The sequence below is a fragment of the Pieris napi genome, chromosome Z (assembly GCF_905475465.1).
Source record: "Pieris napi chromosome Z, ilPieNapi1.2, whole genome shotgun sequence".
Classification (NCBI taxonomy): Eukaryota; Metazoa; Arthropoda; class Insecta; order Lepidoptera; family Pieridae; genus Pieris; species Pieris napi.
In genome coordinates, this window is record NC_062259.1 from 1,052,924 (window position 1) to 1,072,043 (window position 19,120).

The 19,120-nt window shown below is 33.8% G+C and overlaps 1 protein-coding gene across 3 annotated transcripts; it reads left to right on the plus strand.

Moving 5' to 3' along the window:
- The first annotated feature begins 1,360 nt into the window (after positions 1 to 1,360).
- LOC125062157 lies at positions 1,361 to 16,857 on the plus strand. Of its 3 annotated transcripts, none has more exons than XM_047667833.1 (8): positions 1,361 to 1,478; positions 4,988 to 5,117; positions 7,609 to 7,733; positions 8,335 to 8,438; positions 9,072 to 9,220; positions 9,706 to 9,780; positions 10,604 to 10,719; positions 12,453 to 16,857. In XM_047667833.1, the coding sequence occupies exons 2-8, from the start codon at positions 4,994 to 4,996 to the stop codon at positions 13,329 to 13,331; spliced, it is 1,572 nt and encodes a 523-aa protein (XP_047523789.1). In that variant the 5' UTR covers positions 1,361 to 1,478; positions 4,988 to 4,993; the 3' UTR covers positions 13,332 to 16,857. The 3 variants fall into 3 exon arrangements, with proteins under 3 accessions (XP_047523789.1, XP_047523792.1, XP_047523790.1); XM_047667836.1 differs by having other exon boundaries at positions 7,636 to 7,733; XM_047667834.1 differs by lacking the exon at positions 1,361 to 1,478 and adding an exon at positions 1,832 to 2,010.
- Positions 16,858 to 19,120: the final 2,263 nt, after the last annotated feature.

Consider the following 19,120-nt stretch of genomic DNA (forward strand, 5'->3'; position numbering starts at 1 on the left):
ACCAGGCCATAAACTCCAAAAAAAAAAAAATCTGAATATTTTAAAAAAAAAAAAGGTGCGTGTACTTATGTACGCGCGTAAGAAGTTATACTTCTTTGGCTTTCTTTTTTTTTTTTAAATAATTAATAATAAATATTTAGCGTTAATAATTTAACAATATTTAATATTTAGTATATTATTCAATTATTAATTAATAATAATTATTATTATTATTTATTATTTTATTATATTATTAATTCAATTTAATAACTAGGTATGTCTCATAACCTTTTAACTACGTAACAAGAGGTCTTTGTGAAAAAGCATTGCTAAATTTCTTTGAAAAAATAATTAAAACTCCTATATTTGTTTAAAAGGTAAATGACAAATGTCATTATAATCATTCAAAATTCTTGGCATACGAACTTCACGCATATTCTATTTCTTTTTACTTGTAGATTGTCTTATTCCTATCTCGCTCGCGCACGCTATAATCACACTCCCAATTTTGTGTCGCAGGTGCGCGCGCATCGTAAAATTTCACTCTCATAAATTTTTCATAACGCGCCTAAAGAAGTATAACTTCAAAAAATGATAAAATAGCCCATTCATGCCTGATCAAAAGCTATCAAAGGCAAATTTTAAACACCCATTCACAATACAACTATAAGGACACTGCACCATTTTGAACCCTTTTTACTGTGATTTATGTTTGTATTCCATAATATACAAACAACAATTCAAAAACTATGAGGTTAACCATGACTTTTTATTAGAGCTGTGTAGAAGTGAGCTTATCGACAACCTAACCTTACTACCTAATAATAACAAAATTTTATTTTTAAATAATAATACTCATATTTGTTAGTTTTAGTAGTACCACTAGATTACTTAGTTTAAGCTAACATTCATGCTTATACCTACACTTTTTTAATCTTCTAAGCGCTGCCGATGAGTTTACACATAGGTATTATGTGTCATGAAGGTATGTGAAGAGATGCATACCGTTACGACATTAAACGTTTAAAAAAGACTGACAGACGTTTTATTTACTTATCAGTCACAACTTTCTTAAGACATATTCATCATTTATGATAACCAACCATCGAAATATAACGACAATACAATTTAATCTAATTAGGTGTAATTTTATTTTTGGCGCTTAAGAGTAATTGAATTATAACAGAATTGACAAAATTACTTTGTTTACTATTTTTTTTTATGAATTATTTTTTTTTTTTAATTTATTTAAAAAAAATACTATTTCATACTATACCGAACTACTAGACGGACTGCAAATCGATACATTGACTTTTCTTTCGTCATCTTCATTTATCATTTCACATCGGTAACAAATTTTTTACCTGTGGTATAAAGTTAGTCTTCCTAATCGGTTTTCATAATTGTACATCTCTATCAAATATGGTAGAGAAATGCTTGTCAACCGCTCACGAAATAACTTATAAATAAAACAAAGTTGTTTTTGTAATCATAAATTGGTAAGTTTTTACTTTATTGAATATAAGTTTAAAAAATTACATAATTCTGAATCTATTTCATGACATATGTTATTTTTAAATTAAAAATAACACGTATCTAACAATCCCCATCTTTCGGCCGGCATTATAAATTTAGATGTCGTAAAATTGCAAAATTATCATATATAAATTATCCGGAATACTTTTAAAACCTTTCAGAGGTTTATTAAGCCCCTGTAAAGTGATCTTCAAAACGGTCCATTGACCTACAATGACGTTTCAGCGTTGTCATTTTCCGTTTGTTGTTCGTATTTGTATAAATATCTACGTGTTTATGCAAGTTATCTAAAAGATATTGCATTGATTTATGTGATAAACAAGTAATATTATTGTTCTTATGGAACTGCGCATTTAGAAAATTGTCTTGAAACAGTATTCGCAATACAGTAAGCTAGTAATACTAATCCTAAAAAGAATTGCTATGACTACACGCATGAACAGCTGAGCAAATTTTGATAGGGGCAGGTTTTTATGTCATAAAACATTAAAAAAGGTAAAATTTACTAATTAACTCAAGTTCTAAGCATAACAGGTTTTATTGAGGATTGAGCTGGTCTCAATGACTCAACGCATATATAATGCATAACAATTTCCTGCTTCTAATACTACTTAGACCACTGAATAATTTATAAATCTAGTGTGACATTCCCTTCAATTGGCAATATTTTTCTTCATCTGTAGTTTTATAAAGTTGTTCTTGTAAAAATCAATATTCTATTGCATGAATTATTAATTTTCTGTGTCTGGTAAGCAGTTGGTCCTGTTCACACTCTTCCTTTACTTTAAAAGAATCGCATTAAATAATGCTTTTCCTTTAGCATAGAGATAGGTTTTGAACATACAATATCTGGGTTGGGCATCTCATGTTTAACCATTAGGCTTTGACCTTATTGTTTAAATGTACCATGCTAATAAATTTAAATTCAAAACATGACAGCAATTATACCTTAAGTGTGAATACAATGTGTAGTTAATAACAAGTGCATACTTTGATTATAAAATTTGGCCATGTATATATTTGGCTCTCGGATAGGCTCCTAATTATTTAGGAAATACATATTTATTTATTGCACCAACAAAGTAGACGCTGATACATATAGGTTATGTGACTCCGGGATAATGTAGAATACTGGTGAATACTGGTGAAAGAATACTTGAAATTGTCATGAATAGTCTTTTTATTTAATAAAACCATACAAAAATACAAATATTGCATTGACTTGACATTCATAAGCATGCCCTAAGACGCATCTAAATTGAATAAACGTATTTTGATTGGTTGATAGTTTTAGTTAAACTATGCCATTGAATTTACCCTACGTCTGTCTTAAAATATTGTCTATATATACTTATGTTAATTAATTGTTTGTTCAGAATTTAGTAGCATATAAAATTTAGATTTTGACTTTGACTACTTATACTTAGTAAGACTATTGTTGTTCAAGCGTTAGATGTAACAATTTTGTTAGTAAACTAATATTTATTAATTAAAATTAATTCTGTCCCGTTTATGTATCTTGTCTGTCTGATCTGTGATGTATTCACCTTTTTGTGGTACTACAGTTACTACTTCAGCAGGCCTACTCAGTAACTCAGCATGTTTCAGAATCAAAACTTAAAACAATGCCCATATCTGTCCATGAGCCAAAAGTTGTCATATAGATGTTGACATATTTTGGCAATAAATCATATCCAGATTATAGTCAAAACTGTATGTCAATAAAAGAAATTGTTTATGTAACCAGTCAAACAATGACAGGACAAAAAGATGAGAAATGGAGTAAGATCACAAGATCTAGATGAAATTGTGATGATGGTGTCCCTTAAATCTTTTTAAACTACCTAGAGTCTAGACCTACTCGAATACAAAATTTTATCTTCCTATGTCCACACCCGTGGCGACAAGCCCGGAAGATTTTGAAAATTGCTGCCTTTAACCCTTTTCGCCATTGAACTAAATAAAATGAAATATTTACATTTTTCAAAAATAATAATAAATACTAAAGTAAGAAAATAGGTATTTATTAATTACGTACATAAAATTACACATTCGCAAGGATATTTTCTTTTAAGGTTCTCTTTTTTACAGTCTGGATATAGATTTCTTGCACACAGCAAAGTAAAAGCGGTTTTTGTTCTTCCTTTGTAATGATTAAACCATGAAAATCTTGCATAAGTTTTACAGCTGTTTTAGCTGTATCATTCACTGCCTTTAAAGAGAGAACCTTTATTTTTGCCTGTAAGGCAACCTCTTCCAACGTAGAAATAGGGTAGAAATACTTCAAGAAGTTTTCATCAGTTTTTAAACGAGAAAATAAATTTCTGTTCTGGACAGTTGTAAAGTAGGCTTAGGATAAGCTCCTTTTTCATGTAATTTTTTATAAATTAATGATTAATAGTTAACTCTAACATAAAACTATGTATTCCCTCTTACCATACAAATAATCAAACATCTTTACAAACTCTCTTTGTAAGTTCTCTACGATACTTCTTTGTTTCTTCATCAAAGAGTGATAAAATAGTAATATCTTCTGACAAGTACCTAAGATATTGACTAAACTTTGTCAGGGCTGCTTTGAACATCTCATTGTTAATAGTTTTATATTCCCTAAGCCTTTTAGCTTTATATTCCTTAGTTTTAGTTTTACTTTCCTTAAGCCTTTTTCCCTAGATTTTGTTCCAAAAGTACACAACCTCCTTTTTTAATCCCTGTATTAGATTCAGTTGTATCACAGCACATTATTTGTACTTGTCTTCGAGGTTCCAGTCATAAAGAACGTTTAGCACAGTTTTTTTAGCTGGTTCTTGACCAGATGAGCTCTCCAGCTTGAGAATTGCCAAAATTTGTTCCTTTTCTCCAAATAACCAAAGGATTGGCTGGCGTTCATTTAGAATTTTTTAAGTCCAGTCCAGGTAATGATTTCCCATCCCAGTGAACGGTCACAGTTTCAGGCAAATTATTCTGAAAATCTGATTTTATAGATAGTTTGCAACTCTCTCCAAACATAGTGAAGATCCAGTTTTTTACACAGGGATAGTTCTGGTAGGGATGCGCTTTCATTAAGCAAATGGTAAGAACTTGACGGTTAGATGGTAGCTTTGCTCCTGTTATTTAATAGATCATGTCAAAAAAAATACTTTATTGCTTCTTTAAGATTGTTAATTCATTATTAAATTAATTAATAATACGTATTATCGGCACGGGTTATCCTTCTCCAAATAAGGTTAAAATTTATTCCCAAGTGCTTTAGGTACAAATGAACAAAACTAAGACCTATACGTTAAAAATATAAACTTTGAAAAATAAGGGACACTGACTGTATAGACCGACATTTTGTTTAGTGGTTTACCTTTACATATAGTATGTTTAATGGAAATATAGTTTTTATGGTCACGTGACCGCTTTACCCATAACCCTTGGTACGAGAGTGAGAATAGTGATTTCAAAGAACTAAATCTAAAATTTTCAGATTAGAATGTCAAGCGGTCGTGGTAGGGGCTACACCGGTAGACATCATTTGAGGGAGACAAAGCCAGGAGAGGACCCAGAAGACATGAATGCTGCTAGGACTCTGGCAGAGTTGACTCCACGATCAACAGGTGTGTATCAGAAATCTACGTATAATCTTATTGCACCTTAATTTTTTTTACCTAAATTTTTAGTAGCTACATACCTAACTAGCATAATATGGAACATTTTGCTATGCTACTCCATAAGGCTTTCCTGGAATGAAAACTGGTTTTTAGGTATTTTCCGTGTTTTTCTATTTTTCTTTCCGTTTAAACCTTCCTCAGAGTTCAAGGTTCATAACAATTACTTGAATTGATCCAACAATTACTCGAGTTGCGCTTAGCGACATATTTTGCAATTCATTTTTATCTAATACTAGGTATAAATACTGAACAAAGAAAAGAAATATTTTTTCTATTGCGAATAATATTTATTACTTTTACAGTGTGTTAGTTGAATATATAAATATTCAACAATTTAAAATACATAAAGCTTATGCGAAGTTCATAAAATAAAGGTGATCACTGATCAGCCTCCAGTGCCTGACACACGCCGTCGACTTTTTGGGTCTAAGACATGTCGGTTTCCTCACGATGTTTTCCTTTACCGTTAAATGGTACTACACAGTTAATGACTACCTAGAAGAAAAAACGCCTTGGCAATAGTTCTAATTATATTGTTATTATTTGTTTTGTTATCTTTGGAGTTAAGAATATGTGTGTAATGATGAATGTGGTAAATCACAGAACAGATTTTTACATTTTTTTACTTAGGTTACGTTAATGACGTTGTGGTTTATGACATTCTCCTTTGAATAATTGTAATGTAGAGGGAGGGTAAAACTTGCTGAGTTTCTTGCCCGTTCTTCTCAGAACAAGGCCTCCTGGTAGTTTTGCGAACGGATGGCGTAGTCTTGCTCTTTCGCGAATTTTGTAAGCGTTTTTGACATTCATAAGCATGCCCTAAGACGTATCTAAACTGAATAAACGTATTTTGATTTGATTGATTCCAAAGAGCTTCCGTCCGACAACCCATCCTCGACGTCCAGATGTAGTCGTGGATAACCAAGTTACGCCAAAACAGCTCGAGCTGTCCATGCCCTTCTGGCAACCCAGCGTCTACGCCGAGGTCCGAGTCTCGCGGGAGACTACACTAGCCAAAACAGTCCGAGCTGTGGCCAAAAGAAGAGGAAAAATCTGCTAGTAGCTCCTGATAGCTTTTTAATTGATTCTAACCCCCCCCCCCCCACGTCATGCTTTAGCTAGATGAATGGTGCATCGTCCTATTATTCCTATTGCTCTTATTGTCCGTAATGTACAAGAAGGAGGATTAAGTGTTTTTTTTGGACTCATCCTCAAAACTAGACGCTGAGAGGCGCTGGACAGAAAACGGTGGAAAGATATTGTCCGCTCCTTCTTCACAACAAGACAAGTAGAAACTGTTCATAAGTTCGTGGTCTTTTCACGACCTCTTTGTGGAGCCAGCTGCTGCTATACCACTTAGGGACCTTTAAGAGTACCATTCCTTCAAAGGTCGGCAACATACCTGTTTGTGGTGTTGAAGATTTCAACCAGTCACAAGTAGAAACTGTTAATAAGTTCGTGGTCTTTTCACGACCTCTTTGTGGAACCAGCTGCTGCTATACCACGTAGGGACCTTCAAGAGTACTATTCCTTCAAAGGTCGGCAATATACCTGTTTTGTTGAAGGTTTCCACCAGTTACAAGTAGAAATTGTTCACGAGGTCGAGGTCTCTTCTCGACCTCTTTGTGGAACCAGCAGCTGCTATACCACGTAAGGACCTCTAAGACTACCATTCCTTCAAAGGTCGGAAATATACCTGTTTTGTTGAAGGTTTCCACCAGTTACAAGTAGAAATTGTTCACGAGGTCGAGGTCTCTTTTCGACCTCTTTGTGGAACCAGCTGCTGCTATACCACGTAGGGACCTCTTAAGAGTACCATTCCTTCAAAGGTCGGCAACATACCTGTTTGTGGTGTTGATGATGTCCAATAATCTAACTCGGATTTATGAACCTTAAGATTTTATTGAGCAGCCTGATCCCTTGACATTGCGTAGACGGTAGAGATGTGGGGTCACTCGGCATATTCTACCGCTATAGGTTAAATACCATTGAGGGTGTTCGGGGAAGTTCTTTGGAATAATACCATCAGTATTACCTCGACGTCCCATCCACAACTAAGCGTTTGTTTAAGGCAGTTTTCACCGCACAGCACCACTATGTGGATCCAGCTGCCCACTGAAGAATTACGGAACCAATACGACTTAGGGTCCTTCAAGAGCGTGCCACTTCTTAAAAAGCCGGCGACGCACTTGCGATCCCTCTGACAGTGTGAGTGTCCATGGGCGGCGGTATTACTTAACATCAGATGAGCCTCTTGCCCGTTTGCCTCCTATTACATAAAAAAAACAATTCTTGAAAAGCCAGCAACGCACTTCTGGCAATGTGTGTCCATGGACATAGCACATTTCATCAGAGCCTTCTGAATGTTTTCCCCTATTCTATAAAAAAGAAAGACATAATCGATTTTTTTAATATTAAATAATACATTGCATTCCAGCTAAAACCACGGTGGCAATGATTTCAGAGGTGAAGCCTGATGATGAAGTGGACACCTCTGGTGACGAAGAGGCCCTACAGGCGATGCTGAAGGTTGATGAACAGTTTGCACCTTTATTAGTACTGGTGAGTGTTTATCAAATAATCTTCCTAAAATACAATGAACAAAGGCTATTACTTGATAAGTTATATGCCCATGTGCATTTATATGCTCAGGAGAGTCTTTTTAGAGTTGTAAACTCTTTGGGGAACAATTGGTTAGAAATTGTTAAGCTTTATCGCGTGACATTTACTGTTTTTAAAAAAAAGTAAATAAGTTATTTGTCGGTTGAATTAAGAGAATTGTCATAGTCCAGACGGCATCCAAAATGAAAGTAAACTCAAACTCAAAATAACTTACATATAATGACGCTTATGAACGTCAACAGAAAAGATGTTAAATTGATTCTAAATTTACATTTACTACCAGTTCGCAATTCAAGGGAAGCAAGTAGAAGTTTCGTAGAAGCAAGAAGAGCTGGCACGAAACTCTTCGCCACTCTTTTTACTCGCTAAGTTTTAGGCCATGGTATCCGCCAACCTTCGCAAGGAGATGGTACTATAACAAGACAGTTGAACTGAGTAAATTGTCGAGGTGACAGTTAAATCGAGTTAATTGTCAAAGTGACAGTTGAATTGAGTAAACTTAACATAGTGACAAATTGACCTACTTTTTTTATTGTTTCAGCTCGAACAATTTACGCCGGGCGAAGACGGTATACAGTTTAACAGGAAGCTGAGACATTTCGAGACGTCGGTCACGGAATTGTGTCCGGACGAGGCGAGGTTACAGTGAGTGTTATTTATTTATTCATTCTTTGTTCACATGAATATTAAAAGTGTTTTAAAACTAGTGTAAGACGTAACATAATTCTCTGCACAACGTACTGTCGGCATATCACATAATGCGATCTCTAGCATCGGACCTCGAAGCAGTTTACGATGTCATGTCAAAAATTATCTATCATGTGTCAAATCTGACGTTTTATTTAGATTAATTGTGAGATTGAGGGAAAGGCGTGAGTTTTCGCTTGTCACTTGAATTTTGACAGGAAGAATACTTTAATTGTTTTAAAGGACTTTTGTAGTAAATCATTAAAAAAACAATAGATTAGTGTTTTGATAACAATTCTGATTATCCGTTGGCCTTTAAAATAAATCAGTGGCGCTACAGTACAACCTCTTTAAGTGTTGGCCTCAGGTTTCTGAATCTGTTTCATGATCATTTTTAAATCTAATAGGCTTCAGGTTTCAGGCACAGAAGTCCGATCACCTACTTGCCGGAGACACGAGACATACGTAAATCTGGCTTGTAAGGTTTTTTAATGCACCGCAAATGAAATTTCAAATTTTTCGGTCTACCCACAATTTGAAAATTTTTACCGTCAGCGTCAGATTCCTTCTAAATTATATAATAAATTCCAGGCAAGCATTCGCGACATTTCGCGCTGCGGCATTACAAAGTTCAGTGACAAGCAGGAAGTTGGCCACTGTGGGGGCTGCCTTCACGAGACAACAAAGGCAGGGGATGCTGAGGGCGTCCTTGCTGAATATTATGCAGGCGACATTCACAAGTAAGTAAAGCAATATGGGTGGTACTATTTGTTTAAAAATGAGGGTAGAATCATATTCATTTTGTAAGGGCTAGTTGATCTAGTTCTTAGGGTAGGAAATTAAACACTCCAATGATGACTTGATTCACTATAATACGTAAATTGTATAACTTCAAACTTGAACAAAGGAATTGCCCATGCGCATGTGTTACAACCACTTTTATAATCTATTCCCTACTCCGACCCGACCATCCCACTTCGGGCAGTTGTTCGAGTCAATTCGTAAACAACCAAACGGGTCAAATGAGTATTGCACATGCGCACTTGTAGCAAGATTCTTCAGAAGAATATGTTTCATAAAAAATGTTTAGAATGAAATGAAATTAAATAAATATTCAAAGCTAACAATTTGCAATGTTATTTGTTTATAAATAATGAGGGTAGATATATTCATTAGCAAATGGGCACAGCAATAAACAGTTTTAAATTTCTAAAACGTTTTTCAGAATTGGAAGTGCTGGAACGCGCAAATCCATTATACTTGATCAACGCTGCGAATCTGATGGGAGATTATTTTGCGGGTAAGTTATTAGTCGGTTAATGGACGATAATTATACGTGATAACGTGTTTTCTACATTGATGAAAAATTGCATAGTTTTATGAATTGAATTACTAGCACTTATTATTATTATTTTGCATTATAAATAAATAATATATTTGATTTCGTAAATTTAAATATTTTGACGTGACAATGTCTAATAAATCGGTGAACGCCGGCTACAAGCACAAAAAAGCATGACTCATTGTCCTGTTACGCTCATTGTCACGTTACGCTTATTGTACGCCTGCGCCGCGCCGCATCTATCTCTGTTCCACACTTGGCCTATGCGTCCGAGGATTCACTCCTTCTTTGTATCCATACAAAATAACAATTTGAATGACTCAAAACTTAAACGATTAAAAAGAGTGGCGGAAAGTTTCTTGCCAGTTCTTCTTGCTTCTACGCCCTTGACTTGCGAATTTGTAGTAAATGTAAATTTACGATTAATTTAACTTGACGATTCAAAAGTGTACTTGGTTACCCACTTGAATAAAGATATTTTGAGTTTGAGTGGTCAATAAAAGCGATTCTATTTTATTCATAAAACTATGCAATCATTTCATAAAAGTATTCAATCATTTCATCAATCTATTGTTATTACGTTGTCACGTTTAACTATCGTTCGTAAACCGAATTACAGACAACCATTTCTGTTTAATAATCAACAAATATCCGAGATTATATCGCTAAAAAACTCTTAAAATGCAAGAATTATCATTATTTTGTATAATACAAGGAAATTAACTTTTCATGTTACGCTCGGGTTTTAAAAAATATAAAATATATTTTTTTTTAATTTCAGAGGCTCGTCTTTGTAATGGGAAGAAAGTCCACATCTTGGCTGGTCCGTTGGTTCAATATATGCGGTCTCTACTCGCGTCAGATGACATAAGGGCACATCGGAGTCTTGCTACACAGGTATGCCCATCATTTCCCACACGACACCGATAATCCGGTCAAATTAGACTAAAAAATAGGGTTAAGGTTACAATAACTCGCACTTGGCTGAATATTGGTAGGATTGCTCAATACACTATTATAAAGGAAATGTGAAAAGTCCTCATCGATCCGGCACGTGCAAAAAAAATTACTCCGGTTCAAAGATCACAAAAATGGGTTTTTCGCGATTTTCAGCAAAATGGTAAGTTTTATCATAAAATTAGTTTTGACAAAAATTGTAGATCAGATAATTATCTATAAAAAATGTCTAAATACTTTTTTTCCTAAGAGCCACCGTTTTTGAGATATCACGATTCAAAAAGTTAAAAGAGTTGTAATCGTCATAATATGTATCAGTACACCACGTATATACATCACTGAAGCCGTAATACAAGCAAAAATATCGTTCTATCGGTCAGTGTGACTTACACATATAAAATATGAAAATTTCGGGTAAAAAAAAACCCAGTCCTTTATTTTCTACGCCAGTGTAACCTTCAGCAACATCGCTCTGGAGTGAAAACACGTGTTTATTGTAACCTATTTTTTCTAACCTATTTCGTGCTTTGGAAAAGACGGGTTGGAAGTTGGTCGACAATTCATTAGAGCCAGTTCAGACTTTACTTCCACCTGCACCAGAAAAACTACTAAACACCATTTTTTGCAACTGTAAAAAGGGATGTAGTGCTAAATGTGGTTGCAAAAAAAGTTGGACTGTTTTGTTCTGTAGCATGTACTAACTGTCAAGGCCGGTCATGCTCCAATGTTGAATTGCCAACAATTGAAGATTCATTTGATGTTGACGAAGAGACATGCGATGTGTCATTATTGGGACAATTTATTAACACCCAGAATAAAGAAGATAAAGAAGAAGAAGGAGAAGGAAGAGAACAAGAACAAGAGAAAGCAGAAGTTAATGATGATTTAGATTCAGACGGATAAATTTTCTTATTTTTTGTAATTTACACCCCTTTCATCATTTTCAACCCTTGTCAATATCTACAGTTATTCAATAGTTTCAAATTAAACAGAATCATAAAATATCAGTGGAATAGGCCTACCGGGGAAACCACATTAAAAAAAAAGCGCTAAGTACACTACCTCAAAGGTGGCGTGGAAACGTGTGCATATTATGACGATTACAACCCTTTCAACTTTTTGAATCGTTATATCTCAAAAACGGTGGCTCTTAGCAAAAAAGTATTTGGACATTTTTTATAGATAGTTATCTGATCTACAATTTTTGTCTAAACTAATTTTATGATAAAACTTACCATTTTGCTGAAAATCGCGAAAAACCCATTTTTGTGATCTTTGACCCGGAGTAAATTTTTTTGCACGTGCCGGATCGATGAGGACTTTTCACATTTCCTTTATAATAGTGTATTGAGCAATCCTACCAATATTCAGCCAAGTGCGAATTACTGTAACCTTGGATGTCTAAATTGACCGGACTACGACCTACCCTTAACGTTTAAAAACACAAAATATCGTTTCTCTCTTAAGCTTAAAAATAGTATGCGACACATTTCTGTTTTTCCATATTGATCAGTTTGCTCATTACTGCTGTATCCTGCTGTTCGCCTACGGATTTCTCTATCATAATGATAAAAAAAATATAAAAGAAAATACCTTTCCCATGAAATACAAAAGGTTTTAATACAAAAATAATCATAAAAGTGTTATCAATTAATTTTGTTTCTCAATTTCAGCTCATGCAGAATGGCCGAGAACTACTCTCAATACTATCCCAAGAGTTAGATGAATTATCAATATCCATACGTCTCAGATTATTGACACCACCACCTATAAGCATCATCTGGCTCCTTCTGTCGTCTGATCTCTGCTTAAACAAATTCCTACCATTACCGAACACATTGCAACAGTTCTATGCTTCTCACTTGGACCTGACAAGTGATGATAACTTCTCCGAGGTGTCATATGGCTCCTGGAAGAAGGAAAATATAAATTTGAGCATCGAAGATGATACTAAACCCAAATTGAGACCGATCTTGGGGGCCGGAGCCGGTCTACTGAGACAGGAGCATACGGATCCTAGCAGCGATGTTGATTGGAAGCCAAGTTTAACTAAGCGATACGATTTGAACTCATGGAGACAGGAGGAAAAGGAGCCAACTTTTAACCCCAATGTGCCACCACCAAACTATCAAGAGTTCCCGGTTTATCCAGAAAACTATTATTTGCAACAAGGAGACGGGACATACATACAAAATATGAGTGTTAATGTGCAAACAGAGAAAGTTAATAATGAAGTGCAGAAGTCCGTTGATAATTATGACCCTAAATTTAATGAAAAACGCTTCGACGAGACCAACTTTAATGATAAGAGACATGACGATATGAGATATGAAGAGACTAACTTTAATGATAAACGCAGTGATGATTCGAAATTTAATGATAAAAGGAGTGACGATAGGAAGTTTGATGAACGGTCCAAGAATGGATCCAGACAAAGATTAAATAGGAGAAATAGTGGTGAGATGGAGAAAAAGAGGCATGTTAGTGATGTGCCGCGGAATCATAAATATTGGGACCATGATGATCGCTGTGATAAAGACTATAACAGTTAGTGAAATAGTGATGTTATGTTTAGTGACGCAAAATTTCAGTGTAATTAGGGATGTTGTGCGCGTGCGGAGCTGGTCCCCTTTGGCCCACGGTGGGGCAGCCCCAGAAGAAAATCTTATGTATGTATTCCATTTATATTAAGTTTCCGGCAAAATGTGTTGCTCAAATATTTTCATATAGACATTTTAATTTTTGGGACGTCCGACATTAATAATTTCAGCTTAGTGAAAATTAATTGTATGATTTCATTGATCTTGGCAATCAAATCATTTATTTCAATTGGGCCTATTTAAAAGTCAAAATTATAAGTTTAAAATGGCTCTAGTTGCCCCTTCCAAAAGGTAATTTCGTGTGGAGAATAATGGGCAAGAATGTGTTGAGTACACTTACTCTTTTAATGTTTGTGTTCCCAAAATGTTCTAAGTACTGGTGCATATAAAATTAAGTGTATCGATGTTTTAATTCACAAAATCTTTTTATTATCACTTAAGTGTTAGGGTTGTGTTGTACTTTATGGCCCGTATTCCAAAGCTAATTTTAGCTTGAGCAATGTCAAATTAATAATAGAAAAAAAATTCGGGAACTCTAATGGTTTAATTTTCAGTGGAATGCGGGCATAAGATCTCAAATCATTTGGTTCATTTCAAGTTTTGCTCATAATTAAATTTATTTCCAATAGTTCAAATTAAATTTAGTGACATAAATTTAGTTGTTTTTAGATATGGGTTTGTGCTAACTCATTCCAACAGTTGAAATTTGGTTTATAAGTGTACAATATTAGCCTTATCTTATATAATAGAAAAATAATATAATTGTTAAGTGACTTGCTATGTGCGCCACTTGGAATTAATTGTCAACTGAGAAGTGGGTTGGCTTTTGCGCTGTCTACCCATATCTTATGGTAGTGGTGCTGATTTTTTTATATGAAATACTCCATTCAGGTAAAATTCACATTTTTGTGTTATTTTCACAAATCTAAAATAGGTTATAAAAAAGCATTATAAAAATATTAATTTTAATCAGACTTTAAAAATTGAGGCATCAAATTGAGTAAGGTAGTCTAATTAAACACCATTCCAAAGATTATAGTCAAATATTATAATTGAATGTTTTATGCTTCCGAGAATTTTTTTGTTAAATTAACCGCTAAATATCGTAAGGTGTAACAAATCAAGTATATTTCAATACATTTTGAGTTTTTCTTAGCAACTGTTGTTACATAAAGATGTATATGAAAATTTGCACCACTGTCGACGTATAGTTTAATTTTAACTTAGTCACAAATATAATAACTTAAACTTTAATACATATTTAACATTTTGTCATTTTAAATTATAAGATTATGAATGGATTTGTAATTAAATTAACTTCACTAAATTTAAGGTTTGCTGACTTTACTTATAATCATTAAATGAAGTCTACATAATGTTATTAATTTGTGCAACAAATTTATTCTAAAGAACAATCTGTTTTGGTTAAAAATTAAAATGTCAAATGCAATTAAAAGGAAGTCTTGATTGATGCATCTGAGCCCCACGCTACTCTGTAAATTCAAATTAGGCTCAAGCAATGCGAAAGCTAAAGCATATCAATTTTTAAAAGGCCGGTAACGCACTTAAAAGCCCTCTGGCACTGTAAGTGTCTATATCAGCAAAAAAGTAAAAATCATTTGGAAAAAATGGCTTTGGCACAAATTAATGATGACTTTTATCAAATTGCAAACTAAAATCAAAACGAACATGCTCGTACCTGTAAAGCACAATTTCACTTTAAATGCTAGATTAGTTAGATTAATCTAAAATGTAGCTTTAACTGAACCAGACGTTTTTGTACCAAGTTCCTCTGAACATCTGCAACCTTTGGCAGCGGCATTTATACTGAATCTTTCGTAAGGCGAAACGAATCGAACATCTCTAAATTTTTTTGGGTTTAAATTCCTCGAAGACAAGATGTTGTCAGTCATTTAATTAGTTGATCTGGGATTACTCTGAATGGTTGACACGATTTTTATATATTAAAGAATTCTGGTAATTAAAGCCCACGATTTATCGGTAAAAACACTTAAAGTTAATGTGGGAGCTGTTTAATCAATGGGCAATGGGCATAGTACATATTTGTAATGTATGAAAAATCTTATATATGTTTCCATAGAAAAACTTCCTTGTGTTATGAAAATTAATGTAAAAGAAATTGCAAACGATGCGTTGAATGACCTTTACAATTCGACAATGACATTTGACATCTGTCAGGTGAAGACTGTCTATTTACCTACCAGCGAATAAAAAATAATAGTTTGCAAATGTTATATGACAGTTGACATCTGAAATTTGAGTTTATATTTAAAAAAATTAAGTTTTGTGCTAAGTGTTCATACAAATCACGGGGGTATGCGTTTCGAACCTTGTCAAACTCACGCTGGTTTAATTAAGCTAATGTTAATTTTATCGGATTAAAACTTATGGATAGGACTTAGGATATAATATATGATTTATTAGTTTAAATTACTGCTGGCTCAGTGGTTAGGATTTTAGGAATAACTGTTGGATTAGGCAGAAGGCCCTACGAGAATGATTTAAAGAAAGTCCTATACCCTGAGTGGGGTATGTTATTAGAAATAATAATATACCCCACAGCTATAATATTATTTTAAAAATGCTGAATTTTTAGTTGTGTATCATCGACATGGATTTCCGTCGACATGACATTTTTGTCGATTGACATGGTTAATATTAATGTATATGTCGATTATTGTGTTTTTTGTCGATGGTGCGTTAGTAGCGATCGACTTTGACACACTTTTAGCATAATTTTCGTTTTGATCCGATAAAATTTGCAGAGTTCCTTTCGTTTCCTCTTAGTATTGTGCCTTGAGGTGTTTTATCTGGTGAATAAACAATCATAAGCGTATAATAATATATTATAAGTTATTTTTAACTAAAATTAATCTGATTGAAGTATGGAGGTGTAGAGTAAAATATATAGTGGGCGCTGCTTCTTCATCTGAGGCAAGTAAAATTATGTTTAATGTTTAGTTGAAACAGCAATTTTTTTCAACATACGGCTTATGACAGTAGAATTTTATTGTAAAATTAAAACTACAACATAATCGTTACCTATAATGATTTTTGTTTCTGGTGGCAATGAGGAATATTTGATAGAGCCTGTTTAGTAATTTTATGTAAAAACAATAATTTATTCACAATAACATAGACAATTTTAAGATACTTTTTTTTACTTAATGGGCAAGGTAAGGTTGGAGTTTTGTCTCCGAATTACATCCTAAATCCTTAATGACGTCATTTCCTGTGAAATCTTTGTACGAACTATGTTTTGCAGCTTTTTTGATAGCTTGAACTATCAAGCTTTGACATACGAATAGTTGACGTGAAGTTGAAGGATGACAGGTGAACCTTGATGTAACTTTGTAATCTAAATGTATCTTTAGGATTTTAGTTGATATGCCGTGGGCGTAATGCCCTGATTTAGTTTAATTTTGGAAATTATGTCAATAAAAGAGTTAATTTCGTATTTCGTTTTATTTTTTGACCCGTAAAATTGCGGTAAGTATATTAAATTGTGAACTCGTGGAGATTTAGTTTAACAAAAATCCTGTATGTAACCTAAACAAATTGAAGCGACACCTACAATCGAAGGCTATAATCACTATGATGACGTCACAGCTTAAAATGCGCTATCGAAGAATAAGACTGGTCGAGGTTCCTTCTTTCTCGTTTTCGTAAAACTAATAATTAATTGTATGTAGGTATTTTTCAATTTCTGTCCATAAAAACCTTCATATTTCAAGGAATAAATAAAATACTCGAATCAGTCAATTAATGTTTTTATGTGACAAGGTTCCATCGCATTATCAATTTGCAATACATACAGGAATTTTGTTTTACATAATAATTAGTTGTATTATCTAAAGCATTTAATTTCTTAACTTATTCAAAAGGCTCAGGCTGGTGAACACAGAGTATAATTTAACCTGATAATAATTAAACGTCCAAGGAGTCGTTCAATTATCCATTCATATTACATAGACACGTGGCGTGTCGTTCCATTTCACGAATAACAATTTAATTAAACGAAGTTAGTTTATTATAACAAATATACATGGTATGCATAACTTATAAATTCCTACAATTAATAACATTTTGAAATTTCTATTGAGAAAATAGAGAAATAATTAATGTATGAAAACTTGTTTTTCTTTTTCTCATGATATTTAAGACGTGATAACAGTAATTTCAATAAATTGTTTATTAAATACATTTACATATATTTCTCGAAAAAACAAAATAGTTTAATATTTTAGCCTGAAGATGAAATACAATAGGATATATAATAAGAAGAGACCTGGAGTATGAAATACAGAAAAAGGCTAGAAATGCATCCTAATAAGCTTGCCACGCAACTAACCATACCGGACCTAATAAATAGGCTTAAAAGGCGACAAATCCTAAGTCTTGATAGACACGGTTGAAAGAGAGGAGCAGTCTCGATGGAGATTTTGTTTTGAACGCCTAATAGCTCTCAACACATCTGCTCATAGTCTAGCTGACTGATTGCAAGATAAAGACTTATATTTAAAAAAACAATTTAAGCGCTTTAATACTGTCAATTGTCAGCCTCGTATCGCCATCAATATAGTAGAACACCTTTTTAGTTTGCCTAGATTTAAAAATACTTATTTAATAATAAATTCATAAAGCACAAGCTGACCATTACTCCAGTCAAATTACGAAATAAATAAACATGAGCGAACACAGTTTGGGGATCTTGAGGATCGATAGGGGGGTGTATTCTGAGCATAAATTCCAATTTGAGGGGTTGTACTGAGGTCAGCTCAAGGTCATTTCGATGGAAACGCGTTTAATTCGATATCTCGAGAATGGTTAGTGTTAGGCGAAAAATTGTAGAAACCTTTTCTTTTCCTAACTAAATTTACTAACTTTTTTATTTGAAACTTTTTTTTATAACATTAATATTTTTCAAGTTATTACTCCCGCAAGGCAGAAATTTTACTTTTTTTTCAAATTTTCGTCGTTTTCTCCCCAACCATTCAATTTTATTAAATTTTACTCATCATCGAAGTGTAGATCTTTTAATTATGAACAATTTTGTTCTTAAACTTTTTTCCGTAATGCCAATACCTTCGGAGTTATAGATTACTTTACCGAGCGAAATCCGCGCCACTGTCGCAATATAAAAAGGTCAATCGATTAAACTATTTAAAAATTAGGTATTTAATTTAGGTAAATATGGGTAAGAAGTAAATTAAAAATTAAAACTGTTTCACACATTTATTGATAGAAAAATAGGTTATAATTTCGGAATACCGGAAGCACCCGAGGTCGATGGAAGTGATTCGTGAATATACGTGGTCCTGACGGTATCGGGGCATACGTCGTCCTAAATTATCCGGAGCTGGTTTCAATGACATCGCTATCGGCTAATAATTACTGATTAATTATCATTATTAATCATATATTATGATTAATAATTTACTGAGATCGATTGCGTGCAAATGCAAAACCAAATGCGGCAAAGCGTGCGGATGCAGAAAGGCCGGCCTCTTTTGCTCAGTGATTTGCACCAATTGCCAAGAGAACTATTGTTCGAATGATGATCTTGACGCAATGGACGAGGACGACGTATGCCCCAATACCGTCAGGACCACGAATATTCACGAATCACTTCCATCGACCTCGGGTGCTTAATATTCCGAATTTTATAACCTATTTTTCTATCAATAAATGTGTGAAACAGATTTAATTTTTAATTTACT

Bases quoted from the DNA above. Each gene is read 5' to 3' on its own strand.
- LOC125062157 (XM_047667833.1), top strand. From the start codon at position 4,994: ATGTCAAGCGGTCGTGGTAGGGGCTACACCGGTAGACATCATTTGAGG. The intron at 5,118-7,608 runs GTGTGTATCAGA...ATTGCATTCCAG, and splicing joins GTTGACTCCACGATCAACAG to CTAAAACCACGGTGGCAATG. The intron at 9,781-10,603 runs GTAAGTTATTAG...TTTTAATTTCAG, and splicing joins GATGGGAGATTATTTTGCGG to AGGCTCGTCTTTGTAATGGG.